General features: G+C 45.7%; 1 protein-coding gene across 1 annotated transcript in view; it reads right to left on the bottom strand.

The window, feature by feature from the left end:
- Positions 1–999: 999 nt before the first annotated feature.
- NEK9 (NIMA-related kinase 9) overlaps positions 1,000–21,331 on the bottom strand; it is a gene marked incomplete at its 5' end in the record, with an annotated part of 20,404 nt that continues 72 nt past the window's right edge. The window contains 21 exon segments of the mRNA XM_010014477.1: positions 1,000–1,571; positions 1,962–2,174; positions 2,720–2,884; positions 3,111–3,301; positions 4,552–4,611; positions 4,841–5,011; positions 5,380–5,541; positions 6,104–6,212; positions 6,592–6,747; positions 7,594–7,640; positions 8,051–8,251; positions 9,164–9,308; positions 10,544–10,736; positions 11,753–11,803; positions 12,750–12,814; positions 13,401–13,511; positions 14,418–14,549; positions 17,171–17,276; positions 19,135–19,205; positions 20,103–20,158; positions 21,212–21,331. The exon segment at positions 21,212–21,331 is cut by the window's right edge and continues 16 nt beyond it. Coding sequence (XP_010012779.1) covers positions 1,449–1,571; positions 1,962–2,174; positions 2,720–2,884; positions 3,111–3,301; positions 4,552–4,611; positions 4,841–5,011; positions 5,380–5,541; positions 6,104–6,212; positions 6,592–6,747; positions 7,594–7,640; positions 8,051–8,251; positions 9,164–9,308; positions 10,544–10,736; positions 11,753–11,803; positions 12,750–12,814; positions 13,401–13,511; positions 14,418–14,549; positions 17,171–17,276; positions 19,135–19,205; positions 20,103–20,158; positions 21,212–21,331 — 2,648 coding nt within the window.

Here is a 21,331-nt window from a genome sequence, read left to right on the forward strand (position 1 = left end):
CAGAGAGGTGAAAGCATATCCAACTCCCATAGCCCTGAGGCAATTCTAGTGACACGTCACTGATGGGGACAGTTTAAGTCTGATGAAATTAGAACCTCTCACAGCAAAGGTGAGAGGTACTCAGGACTCCTTAGAGGCTCCACATAACGCAGGGGAGGCTAGCTGCTCCCAGGGATCCTACCAATCCCATAAGCTTACTTCAAAGTCACTCTGCTGATAAATTTAAGGAGAATAAAAATTAACCTCATTTTCTATCAAGAAATGAGGAAATCTTGATCATCAGACCATGGCTCTTCCCATCTCCAATTTTCTTGGGAAAGCCTCTTGCTTCTAGAAAGAAGGTGAATTCCGGACAGAGACTTGATCATTCATGGTCATTGGGGAAGGCTGCATCCTGTGACTACAGCATTAATGTCCTATTCTGGGTAGGAAACTGCATTCCAGCTCCATCAAAACACTTCAGCGGAAAAACATCGATTCTTCCCACACCCACACAGAGTGTGGGCACCAGGGTCTGAGCAGAACAGAAGCCAAGCAGGGAGCAGCTACAGGCTTATGCCAAGAAACCAAAAGCTCTGGCACCCAAACCAAGCTGAACAGCTGGGGAAAGAAATGGGTGACTTAGAAGTCTGAGGCCCAGACACTTGTCACGTGGTTGGGAAGCAGGTAGTCTGAAACTGAGAGCTAGAGATCCCATCTGAGACAGTCCCTGCTACTGCTATTGGAAATGACACCCGATTAACTCATCTTGGTGCATTACCTGGAAGGTGGAAAGCTCTAGGCACCCAGAACAAAGCCTTTAAACTCTATCTGTACAGGACACTGGAAACAGCCACATGGCCAGAAGCTGTGCCTCGAGGCCAGGGACATGCTGTCTACCATTATCTCCCCAAAAGGAAGATCTCCATTGCCTCCAGAATGAGACGTTCTCTGCTCCCTCTGCCCCTAAGCAGAGGGGAACAGCCTCACCGGCTAGGCCTTACCATGTGGTCAGGAGAGGATCCCAGTGCTTCACCCCTCTGAAGTGAAGGTGGCACGTCTTAGGGTTCAGCCAGCTTCAGTACAAAACATGTCTCCTCCTCTCATCTAGAGATGCAGTGATGAATACTGGGGTCCCAAAGGCAGCTCCCAGAAAGCAGTGAAACAATGGTAAGGCCACAAGCCACTACTGGAGCCATCGCCGTAATGGGGCCATTCTGCGTCGAGTGCAGAGTTAACAGGTAAGGTACAAAGAGGAGCTGCTGCTGCTTCAATCACTGAGCTGGCCTAGAGCTCAATGGCCTTTGCCCTCTCAAACTCACTCCTAGTTCATATCAAACGTACATGGGTGCTGCTCTGGAGCCTCCGGCCTCGCTCCTTGTCTGCGAGTGACCTGAAGCCAGGAAAGCCGCTCTCTGCATTCGGTTAGTGTGCTGTGAAGTTAGATGGATCCCAGTGGGCTCAGGAGACTAGAGGCTGGAGCGGCACGAGTCCGTTCCCAGGAGACACCAGGAATCTGAATCCAAGTCAGGTTTCGGATCCACTTCCATCTCCTCTTTGGCTGTCTGTGTTCCTTTGGAATTAACTTCCACCTGCCAAAACACACAGCAATTACCCAAACACATCTAGGACTAGCTACAAAAAAGCCAGGAGCCATACATGGCACAGTTCCTGTTCTCCACTGCCATTTGGGACTCTCCAAAACATCTGACTACTCATTCCTTCTCATAAGGAGAAATAAAGTGGGATCCCAGGTCCCTCAAGGACTGGGCTGTCCTCAAGTGAAACTGTCTTCTTGACTTCATTCCCGTAGCTTCTACCAGCGCCTGCATCAGCAGCTCGAACAGTCTGCTGTCAAGAGACAGGCACTCTGTTCAAGTGCCCTCTTTCTGTTCTGAGAGAGACATCCATTAAGAGCTGCTTCTTTCTGCACAGCCTCCACAATCTACACACAAGCACGGTGAGCCCAGAGCTGTCCTCACCTGCTGCATTCCCTCCGTCCCCCTGCAGAACCGCTGGAGCTGGGCACTCAGACGAACAGTTTCCTGCTGCAGCTTCTTCTGATCATCCAGACACTGTAAGACCAGGCCTCGGAGGTGTGTCACCTCCACCTGCAGAGCACTGCACATGCAGCCTGCAGCAGGAGACGCGGCCTTCCCTTCACCGCACGGCAAGGTTGGACTCAGGCAAGTAGGCTGCGGAGACACAGAGGGAAGTCAGGCCAGGGGTGAGTGCCACTAACTTCCTCCTTCTTCTGAGAAAGCTGCTCTTATACTCCTATCGCCAACATCTACCTGGTTTACCACCCTTTTGCTACACTGGGGATCTGTTCTCTTGGGACAGAAATGTCCTGGAATAAGATAGTGTCACAGGTTATAATTTCTCAGTGATTTCCTGTATCAGTTCTTCCTGTCTCACAGCAATGTCTGCTTTCTAAATTTCTCTCTTCTGCTAGGTGTTTGGGCCCTAGGTTTCTCCTTTTTTTCCCAATTGCATTAACCACATTTTCCCACAGAACTGATCTCATTATTTTCAATCTGGCCAAGCCCCAGCTTTGTGTTCTAGATTCCTGTGAACTGTTCTCTTTGCAGCATCATCTCCAATATCAACAGCCCTCTCTTCCTCATCCAGACAAATGAGGCCAATCCAACACCCTTTTCTCAGCTCTCCCCATAATTCAAACTTTGCCGTTTACAGTCCCCAAGAGCTTTTAGCCACACATTCTCTTGCATAACATTACCCAGGGCTCCATTTGGGGCTTGTTTAATCCAACAGGTTCCTCAGAGGCCACTTTGAGTCCTTGAAGTTTCTGGTAAGGGAGAGTCTCCTTCTCTGGCTCTGAAGATGCCATGCTCAAAGGAAAGGGGCTGTCAGGCATTGGGATGAATTCAGCATTCTCCAGCTCCTGGATACACAACAGCAGCACTGTCAGGCCTGCCTGCAGCTGACTGAACCTCCTCAACCAGTGCAGCAACCCCCTCTTGTGGTAAAAAAGGCTGAGAGGCCTAAAGGGCTCCCCTCACAGCACACTGCTGAGATCCTTTCAGAGCATCCCTTAAATGTGGCAGTGGCCTCATGCTTTTCCGCAGCCTAGGTCCCCATTTTAAGGCATTTCTGAGACACTACATTACCTTCCGCAGCCAGCCAGGGCAAGAGCTGCTGTCAGCACCGTTGCCTCCCTTAGCTTCTGTGGTGCTGATCCAGCCCCCCAGCTCACGATCTGCTTCCATGGTTCCCCGAAAGCCTCCACTGGAATGGGGGGTCTCCGCTTCCTGTTCATTATCCTCTTCCTCTCCTCCTCCAGTTGTGCAGCTCTGAGCCACTAGCAAACAAGAATGAAAACTTTATACTTTTCCCACTTCTGCTATTCCTGTGCCAAACCCCACCTGGAGCAGAGAAAATGCAGAAATTTGGGCTGTATGGCCACAGTAAAAGCACATGCTAGCTGCACCTCCCTCAACAGCTTATATCCTAACACTCCCTGCAGGCCTCCCAAAAAGGGCTTGTGTGCAGCTGTCTTTCACAGTTTCTTGGCCCCAGCCCTTCCAGTGGTCCAAGAAACTGGATTCCATCTCTCCAGCAGTTGCTCCATAGCCCCCCTTTCCTTATCATAGAATCATAGAATAGTTAGGGTTGGAAAGGATCTTAAGATCATCTAGTTCCAACCCCCCTGCCATGAGCAGGGACACCACACACTAAACTATGTCGCCCAAGGCTCTGTCCAGCCTGGCCTTGAACACCTCCAGGGTTGGAGCATTCACAACTTCCTTGGGCAACCTATTCCAGTGCCTCACCACCCTCACTGTAAAGAACTTCTTCCTTATATCTAACCTAAACTTCCCCTGTTTAAGTTTAAAGCCATTACCCCTTGTCCTACCACTACAGTCCCTAATGAAGAGTCCCTCCCCAGCATCCTTGCAGGCCTCCTTCAGATATTGGAAGGCTGCTATGAGGTCTCCACGCAGCCTTCTCTTCTCCAGGCTGAACAGCCCCAACTTTCTCAGCCTATCTTCACACAGGAGGTGCTCCAGTCCTCTTATCATCCTCGTGGCCCTCCTCTGGACTTGCTCCCACAGCTCCATGTCCTTTTTATGTTGAGGACACCAGAACTGGACACAATACTCCAAGTGAGGTCTCTTGAGAGCAGAGTAGAGGGGCAGGATCACCTCCTTTGACCTGCTGGTCACGCTTCTTTTGATACAGCCCAGGATACGGTTGGCTTTCTGGGCTGCAAGCGCACACTGCCTGCTCATGTCGAGTTTCTCATCAATCACCACCCCCAAGTCCTTCTATCAGCTCCATTCAATGAATTCCTCTCAGCTTTTCCTTGTCAAATTAAAGTCCCTCAACTACAAAGGCATCCATGTTCTTCCTTCTCTGTTTCGGTTCTCTCTTTCCCAGGTTTGGGCCATCCCTTCCCATGCATGGCACCAACTAGATTTTTTGCCTTTGAGCTACGATTCTTTGAGGCCTTTCAAATGCAGAGAAACCATGCAGCAGAACCAAACCACACCCCCTCAAAATAACCTCTGAATGGACCTAAACCACAGCTCCCCAGGGCAGGTTACTCACCAGTTCCAATGGACAAGCCACTGCTGTTGGATCGGATTGTTTTCGAGTTTAACACCTTTTCTGCAGGGAAAGAAGCACACTTTCAGTTAAGAGTGCCACATGGAAAGCAAGACTACTCCTACAAAGGCACACAATAAAGCCAGTGTTGCAGACCTAGAGATCAGACAGCTTGCCACGTTCTCCCACAGCAACGTGGCCTGTTCCCAGGCAGGATTTATAGTCTAGGTCCTGACAAGCAATAAATTGTCACAACCAAGATCCCAAAATTTCATCCTAAACTTACACTTACCAACAATGATGATGGTATGCCAACCACGGCATGACAGGTCTGGAACGTGATGCAATGACCCAAATATAGGCCGAGGCCATGAGGTACAAATATCTGAGCCATGAGCTCTCTCCGTCGATGTCATTGCCAGACGTCCATTCCCACCGTTACCCCAGGCAAAGATATGGTTGTCTGAGGAAAGAGACATTCAGGAACCTCAAATCCCACCTTCTCCCATGGCCTGCAACTGCTACAAGGATCACAGCCTCCCTGCTGTAACTGCTATCCCAAAGTATCTAACTCACCAGCTCCATTTTGCCAGTGAGAGAACAAACTGATAACTAATCTAAAAGGGAGCTGCCAAGCCAGCACTCTGCAGCCCCAGAGAGAGCAAATGCTTGGTGCTGCACTCGGACTAATAACAGGGCCAGACAGCCCCAGTCTAGGAGGCTTGCTTTATTTTGGTGCAGTGCTGCAGGAAATGCTCAGTGGAAGGCAGTTAACCACCCTGCATATGTAGTTCAAAGGAAACCACCACAACTTTGCAAAGACCCACTCACCGTCAGTAGCAGCTATGGTGAATTCATCTCCACATGAAACCCTTATCACCTGCTTACCCCCCAGGGGGCCTCCCAGCAGGTTAATTCCCAGGTGCTTCTTATAGTCCCCAACACCAAGCTGTCCACACTTGTTGGAGCCGAAGGTCAGCAGGCGGCCTCGCTCTGAGAGGAGGAACGAGGAGACAGTCACAGCAAGGGCCCACAGCAAACTCTGGAAGCAGCCATGCATGCAGAGAACTAGCAGCAACAGCCCATGACCAGGAAGGACTCCGCTGAAAAGCCTGCCAGGCTGGGAGGGGACAGTGCCAACCAAGAGGAATGGCTTCAGCCTGGAAACACCTTCCTGGTTCCCTCCCCCATTGCTCCCCTTTTCTGATGCTGGGAGCTGGGACTCCTCACAGCCCTCTCACTGGCATCACTTGAGCAAAGCCTAACTCAGTCATAAATGATCCCTCTGCTAGGCCAGAGCACTATTCTTCCCCCAGTTTTTTAATTCTTTTTTGCCCCTTTAAAGAAAAGGGAAGGCTGACCCAGAAGCTGATGTTGCTGCTTCAACCAGCCAGGAGGCCACACCACTGACGAACAGGAATCCTAGGTTCCTGCAGCAGGCAAAAGCCTTGCTACCAAGAGCACAACCCCCAGTGTCAAGGGCTAAGCTGAAAGGGCTAAGATGATGCAAAATAATCCAGCAACCAGTATTCACTTCTTAATATACAGGGCTCACCATCAATGGAAGCTGTGTGTGTCTTCCCTGGAGAAATGGTACGAATCTTGTAGAAGGACAGCTGCTTAGCCAAAGTAAGGGAAGTGGCGTATGGCACCTCACAGTATGTCTGAGAAAAGACGTGGGTAAACACAGAGTGAAAAAACACACATTCATCAGCTAAAAACTACTCAAGCATGTCTTGGCAGACCACAACATTAACCTAGACAGTCCCAGCATGGGTATGGTAAAGAACTGCCAGAATCCATGTCACTGGCTAAATCACTCTGGACGAGCTCACTACCTGTTTCACTACCAGATATGACATAAGCCTCCAGGGCACACAGGAAACAGAAACAAACTGCCTCTTCCCACAGTCCCAGTATCCATTGTCTTGGACTGGAACTAACAAATTGGCACAAAGCTAATGAATGCTTTGCCTCTGTCACAGAACCTCCATTCCCTCATATACAGCTAGGAGATGGAGCCAGGGGCCCAAATGCACTTACGTCATGGTTGATTATCCCTGATGTGCACTGATTCAGGCCCAGTTTGTTGAACTCGTTGAGTCCACATGCCAATACTTTGCCTGTCTGGGTGAGCAGGAAAGTTCCATCACAGCCACAGTGAACAGACACAATGTTTAAGGTCTTCGGAACATCCACCTATGTGGAAGGAATATATCCCAAGAAGATCAAAATTCCAACATTACTACATAGAAGCTGGAACATGGAAACATATGGGGTTAGAGCAGTGGCTCAGCTAGTCTGGGCACTGACAATAGCCAATGCAGTTATTTTAAATGAAGGCACAAGAATATCAAAAATTCTACAGCATACTGAAACTCTGGCCACAATGCAGAAATCCCAGGCATTCTAGACCTTGTGAGCAGACACCAGTGAGCCAGCACAGGAACCAGCAATGTGGTGCACAGGTGGCTAGCTGGAGTCTACAAGCACCAGACCCAGTCCACCGGGCAGGGCTGGGTCCGTGCTGTGTGGGTGTGATATTGTGTGATCACAGGTATTTGGCTTCCAGGCAAATCCTCGACAGTTTCTAACCCCCACTGGGTTAAGATTACCTCCATTATTCCTACCACTGACATTTCAAGAAGGTTTTACTTTCAACTCATCTTTAACTCATTATGTCAAATTCAAAGACTCACAGTTGTTTGCACTACTGCAAGTTTCATCTACAAACCCAAGGTACTCCATTTGGTATTTCCTACTATGATTTCTACCACATTAAGTTTGGCATTTCCAGTTCCAGTGCAGGGACCAGAGCAATGCAGCTCTAAGTCATGATGCTGGCTGGTTTGGGAGCAGTATGGCCCTCTGCTATGATGTCTAGGAAGAAATGAAGCAAAATGAAATGACGAAGCAAAGTTAAACCCCTCACAAACTATAGTACTTCAGAAAAATACACTTGAGCCTCAGACAGTTAATATTTACAATCAGCAATCAATTTGAATTTATACCCATGCAGATGTTGAGAAGTAGTCACAGACCTACCTTCTGAGGGGTGTAATGATCTTCTTCTGAATCCAAGCCCAAGCGCCCTGCATCAGTGAAACATTGCAATGAGAAAAGGCCTCACAAGGTGCCCGTCCCTAAGAAATGGTATTGCCTCTCCACAGCCCCAGAGGAATCTCCTCCCTGCAGAACTAGAAACCCGCTCATCTACATGCATCACTGCCTGCCAACCCCTAAGGTGACTCAACCCCACTCACACTACAAGTACCCTACCCACAAGGAAGCCAAGTGGCACCCTAGAACTTCCCAGATTAAAGTCCCAAGGGCTCAGATCCCAGTTCCCTACCCTGACAAGGAAAGCAAGCTCCAAAGGAGCAATGTTCTTTGCTATACATCCCCAGGGCATATCAGACAGCCCCCACGCAGGCCCTGCATTACACACCTGTGCCAACCTGCTTTCTGAAGCAGGCGTGCCCCAGTGCCTTTAGGTTCCTACCGTACTCTCCACAGCCCCACGTGTAGACTTCTCTGTTTCTGGTCAGCACTGCCACATGGTTATCTCCACATGAGACCTGCTCCACCGGGTTGGTAAGAAAGAAATCCAGCTGCAGGGGCTCAAGCACTTCAGAGCCATAAGTCTTGTCAACGCCGACACATCCGTAATAGTCTGAGCCAAAGGCATACACCTGGCCCTCATCTGAAGGACACAAGCGAAGCTTGGTCAGCACACAGAGGTTGTATCAGGCTGCACATTAACCTCTTAGGACACAGCCAGAGCAACCTTTTTTCTGTAAGTATCCTCCTCTTCAGTGCAGAAGATGTCATCAGGAGACTATGGAATCCTTTCTTGTTCATCTTAGGATGGATGACATCACACTACAACCTGCAGGCTATTTCAGGCCACCAGTGTCAAAAACTTTTTGGTTGAACCTGCCACTTTCTTCACTAGAAACCCACAAATTTATCCTGTGGCTCCCTAAGTCGCTCCTCCAGCACACTGAGCATTTGAGCTTATCTTTGTCAAACCGCTGCTTGCACTGGTAAAATAATATGGAATTATTGAGAATTATTTTTATGAGACAAACAAGATTCAAATTCTTCCATAGCAGACAACACCACACTTAACACATTTCCATGTATGAGCAGAGACAGCTACCAGGTCTCAAGCTTTCTGAATTAAACAGCAAATCTCAGATACACATTGTCTTTTATCACTGGGTGATTCTTTCTCCACACAGTCCAGAAAGAGTTTTGAACACATTTACATCCTTGACTTCAGGCTCCTCTGTCTTTAATACAGGCATGTGTGGAGGCAACACATGCACTTTTAAGAGCAGGGACTCTGTACAGCCACAGGGAGCTGTGCTCAACACCCAGCTCCAACACCAAAAAGGAGCACATCCTTAGCAAAACACCCAGCCTTCTTGGGAGTCAGTATCTTCCTCTGTATAACTACATTGATCTATCTCCACTACTGCCCCTACTAGTCTCAAAACTAAGGGGTGAGAAATATATGAGCCTTTCTCCTTTGTGCACTCTGCTAATGTTATTGTGACAGCAAACACCCCCAATGCGCAGCAAGGGGACAGTGGTGCCCTTCAGCTCTCACCTGTGATGCACACTGTGAAATCATCTCCACAGGACACCTGGCGAATGGCTTTTCCCTGGAGCTTCTCAACATGCTTTGGCTGCCGGTAGGAGGCTCTGTCTCCATGTCCCAGCTGCCCGTGCAACTTGGTGCCTCCCTGCATATTCTGCAAGACAGAAGCGTTTGGTTAACATTATGTATCCACAACGCCAGAGGTGGTCCCAAGTTACAGCACCTCAAACAAGCAACAGAAGACAGCAAAGAGAAAAGAGAAAGCATGTTAACTACTCCAGGGAAGAGACTGCTATCTATGTGGGATAACAGCAGGCAGCATTCTAAATGGCAGCACAGGCTTTCATGTACTAACAGAGAGCGATACCATCTCTGGTCACCAGCTGGTGAGGAATCCCTGCTCCTTCCTTATCTGTCAAGCTACAGAACCCACTCCCTGCTGGCAGAACTGAAATTCGTCCCTCAGTTTCTTGACCCACTTTTCTAAATCCTGATGACTACAAAGAAATACGTAACGTGAAACAAATGCCACAGAAGTGGCCAGACCTATCAATTCTACAGGAAAACCAAAACAACTCTGAGTAGTGTTAAACCTAAAGCTAAAATATTAATAGCCAGCTGGAAGTTCTCAGTGGCCTTTCTTGCAGTAACATCCAGCAAATGATTTCAAGTTGCTCTCCTCCTGTTTGGATCTCTTTCTTCTATCAGCCACCTACCGGTATTTTCTGATCTGTTTTAACAGACTCTGTATCATCAATACAACAGCCTGTGGAAGCCTGGAGATGCAGAACCCCTCCATGTAACATACCATCTAAGCCTGAGAAGACTAGATTCAATTGTTTCAAATGCATGATATGCCAACATTTTTTTTTATTCACTTTAAACTATCACAAAATTACCACTCATCACAAAAAAAACCCAGAGCTGTTTAGTATAAGACATCTCTGATTTCATCTACAAGTTGCCTCACAGATGATGTGTATTACAATGAGGTCACTCACCCCATCCATTCTGATCTCGGAAAACTTTCCTCAAAAATACAAAAAGCCAAGAGAGCATCACAAAGCCTCCAGCATATTTCCAGTAGTCAGGAAGGGGAAGAAGAGATGTTTGACTCAGTGTCTGGGCCTACCAGTCCACCATCTACAATCCTCAAGTGCACAGCAAGTCACCAATATGCTTCCTGTCACGATGGAAAACTTCTCTCCAAAACACACTTGCCTTGAGACTTGGATCAGTCCCAAAACAGATGGTCTGACTGTGTCACATCAGATTTCTCCTTTTCCAAGCATTTTGCCCATCTGATTCTAACCGCTTCATCAATGCTCAGCAGTGGATCTGGACTCTCCTTTCCCACCCTTACCCCTTCCTGCAGTTTCTCTCACTTACCACCCAGGTGTAGAGTTCCTTCTCCACTGTCACCACAGCAAAGTGAGTGTTACCAGCACACACCTGGCGTGCGCTGCAGCCACTTTTGATGGCATCCAGCTTCTGGGGGGTGGACTTCCCACCCCCCCAAACATACACCTCACTAGTGCGCGAAGTCACGACTGCAATGGGAGCCTCATTCATGGTACTTGACCTGCACAAGACCCCCCAGAACACACATGCAATAATGAGTTTGCATTCACTGTCATCACTCATTTTCCTACTGTTGTCTAGCAGTTTCCCCTTCGCAACCATTTATGGTTTTTATTTTCATAAACTGTTCTTTCTGTTGGGTGGTCATGAGGCCTCAACTGCTATTGAGATTCAGGATCAAATCTGTCCCAGAGCAGCAGAGAAAGTAGCCTCCAGGAAGCATCTTAAAAAGCCTACAATCCAATTTGATGTGATTTAGAAAGGATGGGCTTCCACTGAATAGTGATGGAGCTGTTCTCATTTGTGAAACATGAGAGCCTTACAAATGGTCATGAAATCTTGCTCACAATACAGAAGCATCCAAAAGCTTCTGATCTCCCTCTCTCCTCTATATTTTAACTACAGGCTTCTATCCGAGGGCAAAAATGTAACTCTTCAATGCAGGTAAGAATCAATTCACAAGCAGACTGCAAGATGGAAGTTGTAATCAAAGCAAACTGTTTGCAAGCAACCCATGAAATGGAGTATTCACATGAAGTGCTCAGATCGTACTTCCAAGTTCATGAGGAATAAAGGTCAAATTCTATCTAACAGATCAACAGAAAAAGAGCTATACATGTCAAGCGAGCTACCTGCTTCACAGAGCAACCTCTGCATATACCCAGTTTTATGAAAGATATTTATATTCATTGGATATTCAACAGACAGTCATATTCCTAAAAAAATGAAAGGAGGGATCTACATCACGTCAGATATGTAGTCTGTAAAGACTACATCCTCAGTGGGACAGATTAGAACTGTGTGGGACCTGCTGAGGTAAGGCTCCAGCCATACAAATAAGCAGGATATAAAAGGCAGAGTAAAACATGGGACAACTATGTCAAATTCCTCGCATTTAGGAATTAGGAACCTACACTATTCCATTAAGGTTGTCACAGACTAGCACTCTCAGCAAAGTTCCTCTCTGGGGAGCTGTTCTCTCCAGAATTCCATTCAAACACATGCCCAAATAATTACCTTGGTCGCTTATTTGGCCCATTAAGCAGTGTGACTTTCTCTTCCATCTCCCTGCCAAAGGAGAAAAAGCATTTTAGGAAACAGTAACATTGCCCAAAGCAATCTACTGACAGGCAGCACACAGAGACTGCTTTCCTTTCCAATGGAAAGCTGCTCCCACTTGGAGGAAACATGGCAGCTGTTTGCCAGCTCACAGCAATACACAGTAAGTAGGGCAGAAGTAATGTACCATATAGCTAACAAACTTGTAGGAGAGCTGAGGACAACAAACTACACATATACGAGAACACAGCCAACCAATATCCAGATTGCACAAGAATGACCTTAAGTGGCTAAACATTATCAGGATTTGGGCTTTCACCAGTGCATACAGCAAGACAAAACTCAAACTTTGCTGACCACCCAGTAAAAGAATCTTGGTATAAAGGACTAAGTCTGTTGTTCCCAAAGCAACCCATGTAGGCTCCAAAGAGTCCAGAATTATTGTCCACCTTTCATAAAAAGACAGTGTGTGCAGGCTTGATGGTCAAACTAAGCTAAAATGGGCCATTTTCAATGCAACTCTCTCCAGAAATGGGAGACAACCAAGGGAGAAAGCAAGTCCCTATATTGCAGGATATTTTGAAAGGCCTTGTCCAGCGATTATAGGAGGATCTCTGTGACCTTTCATTCACAGAGATTTAAAAAGCGGGAACCAGCATTCCTCAAAGGAACCTCAGAAAGGAATGCCTCAAGGTTCTCAATATAACAGGTTCTAAGAGAAAGGGGACAGAGACCTTTCCCACCATACACATGCACCAACAGAACACTGGACCAGAAGACAAGACAGCAAGAAGGCACTTCTAAAGAGGATGCAGTGTATTTCAATAACTGCCTCACATCAGGCCAAATTAACTTAAGGACTTTGCTACAGACGCATAAATGCCACTAGTCTAAACAAACACTCCTGTTCTCCCTGACACCACGTTCCAGCTTACAGGCAAGACCATCTGATTACCTCCGGCGTTTGCTGAGAAGGGGATGTTCAAGCAGTTCATCTGCTGTGGGTCTCTTCTCTGGATCCTGAAAGAAGCGAGAACAAGAAGTCATTCCTTGGGAAATGCTCATCATCTACAACAAAATCTTGGGCCAGAAGACATCATTCAGGTCTGCATGGACTTCCTTCCCTGACTTCCTTCAGAAGAGAAAAGAATTGATTCAAATAGTTGGAATGAATAGGAATTAATGCCAGGGATGTACAGGAGGGACTTCCATGCTCAGAAGGTATCAATACTGTGTTTGCTTTAAAGAAATTAATTCCCTACAGGAAGAGAGTCACAGTCAGAAAGCCAGAACCTTCAGAGATTGTACTGAGATGATGCTTCCACCTCCTCACCACTGCATTACAAAATAATTGCTTCTGCCAGCCCATTGAGTAATTGTCATCAGAGTAAACCCAGCACTCCTCCAGAGCCTGCATGAGTGAATGGTACCTGGAGACAATGCTCTCAGAGGAAGCCCAGCCTTAGTGATGCCTCAGGCCTCACAGAAATTACCCTGCATCAACAGCCCTCATGCTGGAACAGGCATGTTGCTCCCCTTCACCCTGAACTCCATGGACTACGCAGCTGGGAAGGGGTGTCTAAAAATTAAAAAGCATTTCACCAACCTGATCAAGGCAGGAATTTACCATCTGGATCAGCTCTCGGGAGTAAACAGTGGAATCAACCTCCATAGCGCGATTCCCCTGTACAATCTTCACACACAAGTTCAGGGGATTCTAGGCAGAAAACAGAAACCATTGAATTGGACGTGTCCAATGGGAAGAGACGCTACAGGCCACTATTGTTTTCCTCCTCCTTCTCTGATCTAGACACAACCTTCTTCTCTGCCTAGCAGTTTTACAGAAACCTAATAATTCCCGCAGAAGTGGTATCTCTGATAGCTGGGACTTGGTGGCAAAATCCAGCTTTTCACCCAATTCCCTAACAGCAGGGTGATGATAGGTTTCTCTCTGCATGGCATCTCCTATGGAGCATATTACCATCGAAAGACCACACAGCAGCAAAGTTACTAGGGACTTGGTATCCATGATGAGAGGAAGCCAGGAAAGGATGGCATTTTCATGTTGTCTTTTTAAGGGTTACTAAATCTTGCACCATGGTAGCTAGCTATCTCATGGCAAAAGCTGGCAAATCATATATGCCAGCCAGCAATGCTTCCTTTCACCTTCCCCATGCCACCTTGACCACACTTCTCTTGCACCCAAACTTTGAGAAAGGATAATAGGATTAAATCCCATAACATCAGAAGGCTGGAAGTTTTTGCTACAGAACCCTGCACAGAAAATTCACAGCTAGTAATGCTGGGAAAACAAACAAACCAACCACAATCACAAACTTCCTCATTATAAAGAAAAGGATGTTTTGCCCACAACAATGATACAGATTAGCACAGCTTGTGGCTGCAGACTGGGTGGGGTTTGGGAAAAGCCAGAGAGGCACCTGCAGCGCAAGGTAGAAGAAATCATGCAGGCATTTGCTCTGGCACTCCCAGGCCACTGTTTTCTTAATCAGCAGATTTAAACAATGAAAGAAAAACTTGAGTTAAGAAAACTACGAGCCAAGTGTGAATGTCATGATGATAAAAATAAGGTTACTCAGTCCATCCTGGTTTGCAGACTTACAGTAGCATCAAAGGTCCTCTTCAGAGTAAGCAGCTCAAAGATGACGCAACCCACAGCCCAAATATCTGATTTGAAGTTGTATTTCACACCCTGGCAGAGTTCTGGGGACATGTAATATGGAGTTCCCACCAGCTAGGAAATAAAACAAACCAAAACCATTCAAAACCCAGAAACGATTCAGCAGCCTTCAATTCAGGAACTCTGCATCCATCACGTTCACACATGAACAGACCCATGAGCTCAGAGCTAGGTGCAGCTCTGATGCAGCACTGAAGCGACACATGACACACCCCACCAACACGCTGAGGGATGGGAACAAGAAGCACACTTCTTCCCTTCTCATCCACAAGCCTGTGCCTGAGTTTCTTAGAAGATTCTAGATCTCTGCTCAGCTCCTGATGTGGTACATACTTCTCAATGAAGTAATAGTCTGAAGAACACAGCAAGGACTTGCCCCTTTCTTAAATATACTACATTTAAGAGGTAACCAGGGGCTTACATACTGACCCAGCACATATGGAAACCCTCATAAGAGGCTGGAGAAAAAGGGATCTAGCAAAGCTTCCAAACACAGATGCCAGCCCATGGATATGGACATGCTCTTCCTGATCACAAGGTACTGCCAGAACAAAGGCTACTCTGTCTCTGATGAAAAAGAGGTTACTTTTGGTTCAGTAAGTAAAAAGCTGGCTTGAGTGCCACCTGAAAGGCTTTCACTTCAGAAGTGGGCTTACCCAAACCACTGGTTTAAAACAACCCCCCATCACACAAAAGATCCCCAAAGCCAGCACTTAAATACAGAAATCCTCCCAGGTACAACAGAAATAGTGGCGTTGCTTGAGACAGAACAAACATGATAAAAGGTGCAAGAATGAAGCTTCCAGATGAATAGAGCTCATTCCCTAGCAAGGAACTAGACAACAAAATAAAATGAGAAAGACAGAATTTAGAAGAAGGGGAAATATTTATAGTTGCCCTCTTTTCAACTCTCTCAGCAAAGCCCCGAGGGAAGCTTGCCCTTCATTTAGGCTCTTCTAGTGCACCAGATACCTGATGGGTACATTCGGAATCTGCCATCTCCCTTTCATTTCCTGTTAGAGAGCATGACAGCTACAGACCTACAGGAGTCCTAGCCACAGGAACATTTAGAAGCACAGTATTATATGGAGAACTAGGACGCTGCACCTAAGCCTTGTTTTAAGCAAAGCATAACATAAGCTTTCTGTAAGACAGACATGTTTTCTGTATCTTTTTGGTAAATGGGAGACAGAATGATAAATTGAAAAATCAAGGTTAGTGAGCAAGACAAACATTTTACAAAATCATAATTTGACTGCTACAAACACTGACAGTAACATGTCCTGCACTCATTTCACAAAAGATGACTTCCAGACTGCCACTGGTCATTAGATCATAAACAGAGCAACTAGCCCAGAGCACACCCAGCATATACAGAATGAAATATGGTTGAAGTAGTTCAAAATTTTCCTGAAGTGAAAAAGGTAAAAAGAAAAACCCCTTGCATGTGCAGGTGCATACACACAACAGGCGAAACCAAACCTGGAAATTCACAGCACAGACCGCCCTTCCCCTCAAAGCCAAAAGGCCATGAAAAACATGACAAAATGGCAGTGGTTTTGCTGTAGCCCAGCTCAGAGAGGGCTTTATGCAGTAGCCTTGAGTTCCCACTGACTGCAGTTGTACAATAGCTTCCATGTTCTGGAAGGAGGTTGGCAAGTATTTAACTACACATCCTAACAGAACACCAATAGCGTGCATTAAATGTAATAATAGGGCCTGGTAAGTGGAAGTGCAAGCTGGCTTGCATCCCAAACTATAATAAAGGCCTTTAGTAGATAGGAGCTTGAGACAGTATCTCCTTTTCCAAGCCTAGTGCTCACCACAGAAATTAATGGAGCTGGGAAATCCAAGCTGAGCCTCTCAGGTGCCTGCAATACAGCCCACCCTGTGCCATTAACTCTGGTTGCAAAACCACTTTCTGGAACAGTCTGGAACAAAGCCAGGCTTGACAGCCTTCTGGAAGAATTAATCTCTCCTACAAAGCTTTGCCTCCCTCCAAGAGCATTACCAACAAACTATATTCCTAGTTATCCTAAGAAGCACAAGTGCCTTTCTTGCTTCTTTGTAATTCAGTTCAGAATCTGATATTAAAAGAGATTGGAGACCTATCTATGGCACAGTGCAATAACAGGCAAGCACATTCAAGCTATATCAGATCCAGCTCAGGTAAAACGCCCCTGTTAGCACAGGAGCACGACCAAATTCATTTAATTTGCTAAGTTGGGCTTAACTAGCCCAGAGGGAAGAGTGCCATGTTGATATAACTGTACTGCTGTCCCTGCACCTTTGGACAGCACTGCCTTCATACAACGTAGATTCACCTTTGGAAGTACCAAGCCTCAGTACCAGCAAAAGAAAAGCAGTGCTCTCTAGCATGGCTATACTGGCACAGTTCCATGCCCACAGTGACACTTACCTTTAGTCTACTACTACTTTGCAGAGACACAAACCTCCAAAAGGTAAGCTGGGGGCAAGGACAACTGCAGGCTGCCACACACCAGCAAATATGCCAACGTTAGTGAGGTAACACTGAGGGAAATCAAGAGGAGAGGGAAAGGAAAACTACAGAAAACAAGCAGCAAGAATGTACAGCATCCCTGATCTTCTGCAAGGCATGCAGAGATGAAAGAAAAACACACCTCAGTTTGCACACAAAGGCAGCAGATACTCACAGTCTCAGCCATAGAGTACTCAGAGTTCAGCTTCTTTGCCAACCCATAGTCTCCCAATTTAATCAGGTTTGCCTTGGTTAGAAAGATATTTAATGTCTTTATGTCTCTGAAAGGAGAAAAAGAAATGCAGACACACCAATATATCTCTAGATTTCACAGTTTCCCACACATTACTATACCTCCCCCCCAAATGAGGTACTTGCTAGTCTATTCTCTCGCGCACACACAGAGCTCTCCAAAGGCAATTTGATCCCAAGTACTGGAGCAGTAACTGCAGTTTACCCATATTTTACCACATCCTTGTGCAAACTCAACACAGTCTAAACAGCTCAGGCTCCAGACACCTATATAAAGGCCACAGATCAAAGACAGCTCTTTTCCCCCTCTCAGTCTCTTCTCATATGAAGGTCATTATGCAGTCTTATTTTTTCTGTTTTATAGATAGACCCAAGCCAGGAGTCACTGAGCTCACCAAAAACATAAATGTACGCATAAATATGTACATATGCAAATATAAACACAGAGAGTGTGAAACAGATGACACTCTAGAACTTAAACTTAACATCCCTTCACCTCATGCCTCAAGAATAACTCTTTATAACATGACGTTCTACTCCCAAAATCAAAACACTGATCAAAAATGCTGAATTCCAAAACTCATTGAAAACACTTTCTCCCACACAGCATAATTCATATGCAGTTTCAGAGATCAATACAAGAGGCTGTAAATATGGAAAGGAAGCCCCCGCAAGTATGATATGCTTCCCATGGCCAACACCTCATAACACCCCCTTTTCCTAACGTACCAACAACTTCCCAGTGTAGATCAGGACATCAAGTAAAGCAGCACTTTGCATTCATCCACTTGGGGCATCGCAAAGTCCTGGGTCACTCTGACAATGTCTGCAGCAGAAGGAAATCACTGCAAACATTTAAATAACTGTTCAATTCGTTATTATGGAAGGATTTGGGGCCACACATGTTCCTAGACTGTGAACCCTGCTGTGAAGATGGGCAACAGAGGTGGTAAGCAGGAAATCACTGCAAAGCAGGACAGACACAACATCTGCTTTAGGCCAAAAACTTAGGCACTACTTTGTCGAGTGCAGGGTACCAACCCTCCATTAGCAAGGCTTCCAACTACCAAAGATTCAGAATGGCAGCAACCAGGATGTTATCCCACAGAAAACATCCTCCACGGCTGTGCTCATTAGTTACAGAAGGATGTTCTGCAGCACACAATCCAACCATGCTGGGAACAGCTGCTCACACATGTGGTACTCCACAGAACATCATGGCCTCCTTGAAGCAAGTGTAAGACATTAAACTTACCCCTCCCAAACAGAAAAGGGCAACAGATAAAGGCAATCAGCTACTCATTAAAATCTCAGTCAATGTCAGAATTACCGCTACAAGCTAACAAGCTGTATTACTTCCTTAAATAACAGGCCAAAGAAATGAGATTCAGCCAAATGCAGCACAAATCTTCTCAGGGATTATATTACAGCAATGCAAAGTCTTCATCACTGTTAGCCTCCAGGAATTACAGAAGGATGCTCATGTTGGTTTGAAGCTATTAATCGCAGAGTGGGTAGGAAGTACCTTTGGCCTGTGTTAACTGTTCTTCCTACCCATTTTAGCAAACATCATTTATGTGCTCTGGAAATAAAGGGCCAATTTACCTCCTTTCTACATGGATTAACTCTTTGTTCACAAAGCAGCAGCATCAAAGGCAGCAATTCCATCTTCATATATAGAATTTCTTGCACATTTATCACAAGACTGTTTCCAGCCCAATAAATTCTTTACAGAAGTGATACTTAACATCTAGGCAGCCCAGTTATGCTTCAGAGAGAAGTTCAGTGCTTGCTTTAAATAGAGAAGCAAAGGCTACTTAGAGGAGTTCTGCACTCACATCCACGAACCGCACTGATTACCTCAGTGTCACCACATGCCACACCTACCTGTGAAGAATTCCTGCTCGATGAATGCAGCTCACAGCTGATGCAATTTGAAAAAGATACCAAACAACCATCTGCAAAGGTAGAAAGAAAAACATTGTTTGAGGCTTACAAAAAAAATATCCCAACAAAACAAAATCCCGACAAAACACCAAACCCCATACGCCCCCGTCACACAGAGTCACAGCAAGAGGGCCTGACGAGACCATTTAGATGCTCTTTCAGGAGCATGAAAATTTTGAATTTCCTGTTTTGGAAATCTCTGAAAAGACATTCCACAGGTAGACTGTCCTAGTGCTGTTCATAGTGTCTGTCCTGACAAGCATCACAGGATTCAATGAGTGAAAAGACTTAGGAATGACAGCCAACAACCACCTGGGAAAGATGTACAGTTGGGCTCTCTGGCATATGAACTGTAACCATTTAACATGCCCTGTGAGATGGAAGGCCTTAGGAATCATAAATAAGAATAATCATTAACCACCTCAGCTTGAGGTGAAAGCATACAGCAGAAAATAAGTTTAAAAAAAATAAAGAGAGAAAAAGGAACAAGGGAAAAAAAGAAGTCTGTGGTGAGACAGATTCACGGTTATTACTCAGAAAAGAACCTACAAAATGGTTAAGAAGAGAGAGAAATTTAGTACCAACTAGGAACAAACACAGGAAGAAGTTTTAAAGTTAAACGTTAGCCAAGACAAGAAGGTGACCAAAGTCAGTTGAGCACTCTTTCATTATTCCTCCCTTCCAAGTTTACGTTGCTTATGGACAGACAAAAAGGAAAATAAACAACGTTTTGATAGTCCATAGATGCTTGAAATATTCAATAGGAGAGGAAGGATGTAAGTCCCCAGACATACACAGAAATTCCTTGCCACCAGCACCATGGAAAAGATATTGTATACTCAGATAACCAGGCAGATCCCCAGAACATTAGGCCAGCCCCATTGTTCCCTCAAACAAGTCCAAATTACCTCTTCTTCAAACAACTTGTCTTTCTGCCGCAGAATCTTATCGTAGAGGTTCCCTCCTGTAATTAGAAGTGAACGAGATGACAGAGAGGTTCATCTTAGTTAATGGTAGCAATTTCTCTGCTCAGGTACTACTGGGAATACTCAAATCTCCTAAGGGATCTGATGAATCACAACAGCTCTTCCTCAGCACTCCTCACTTAAACTGGTCAGGTACTCACAAAACTAAGTTTTTCTTAAGAACTTCATTGGCATATCTAAGCTTAAGCAGAGATGCTTCTTTTACAACGCAACCATTTGCTACTACCTGAAAAGTGAATCCGTACGATAGGCCAGCAATCCCTACTTCTTACCTGTAAGTCCTTCTTGGAATACATTAACATTTACAACCTGTACACCAAATCATGTGAGATTGTCCTGCTCAGCATTATATATAAACACGTAATACATTAAAAAAGAGAAAGAAAATAATTGTAAGTTCAGAGTAGCCCCAGAAAGCACAAGTTGCTGCCTTTCCCCACTTACTGCCCAGCTCTGACCTGTCTTTCTCCTTCATCTGCCCTGTCAAATACATCAGTGCAGAATTCAGAAAGCCTTGACATCAGCAGCACTGCTGACAGAAGCCTGGAATCAGCAGACTCTTCAGGGCACCTCACAATTTCAAGACGGCAGACTAAAAATTACGGAGCTAAAGAAATGATGCTGAGAGCTGCAGGCAGCAACATTCCTTGTCAGGTTAGCATCCTACCAGTAAACCCCAAATCTCTATCACATCCTGCTGCTATTCCAATCCCCAGTTATCATATATTATATCCTAATACTAACAGAACACCAGGCCATTGGTACCTTACCAATAACCCACTTCTTCTACTGCACCAGCTCCAGAAATCACCTACTGCCTGAACTGTCTGCACTAACTACTGGGCTTCTTTCTCTGGCACCTGAAACATCAATCAGTCAGAAGGGCTTTCAATCCCATCTTCAGTAGCTATGCAGCAGAATTCTCCTCTGCTCCCTAGAGGACACCCCAGGAAGACTCCCTGAAGGTTCTGCAGAAGGATGACATCGCAATGTGGCAGCCGCCCGTTTGTAAGTGGGATTAGGGTTCTCACCATTACAGTATTCCAGCTCAATCAGCAGCGTGGTGTTATCCATGAAGTGATTGTAGTATGCGATGATGTTCTCATGCTGCAACAGTGCAAGGATCACGATTTCATTCAAGTCATCACGAC

Source organism: Nestor notabilis, unplaced genomic scaffold (genome assembly GCF_000696875.1).
Source record: "Nestor notabilis isolate BGI_N333 unplaced genomic scaffold, ASM69687v1 scaffold29375, whole genome shotgun sequence".
Taxonomy (NCBI): Eukaryota; Metazoa; Chordata; class Aves; order Psittaciformes; family Psittacidae; genus Nestor; species Nestor notabilis.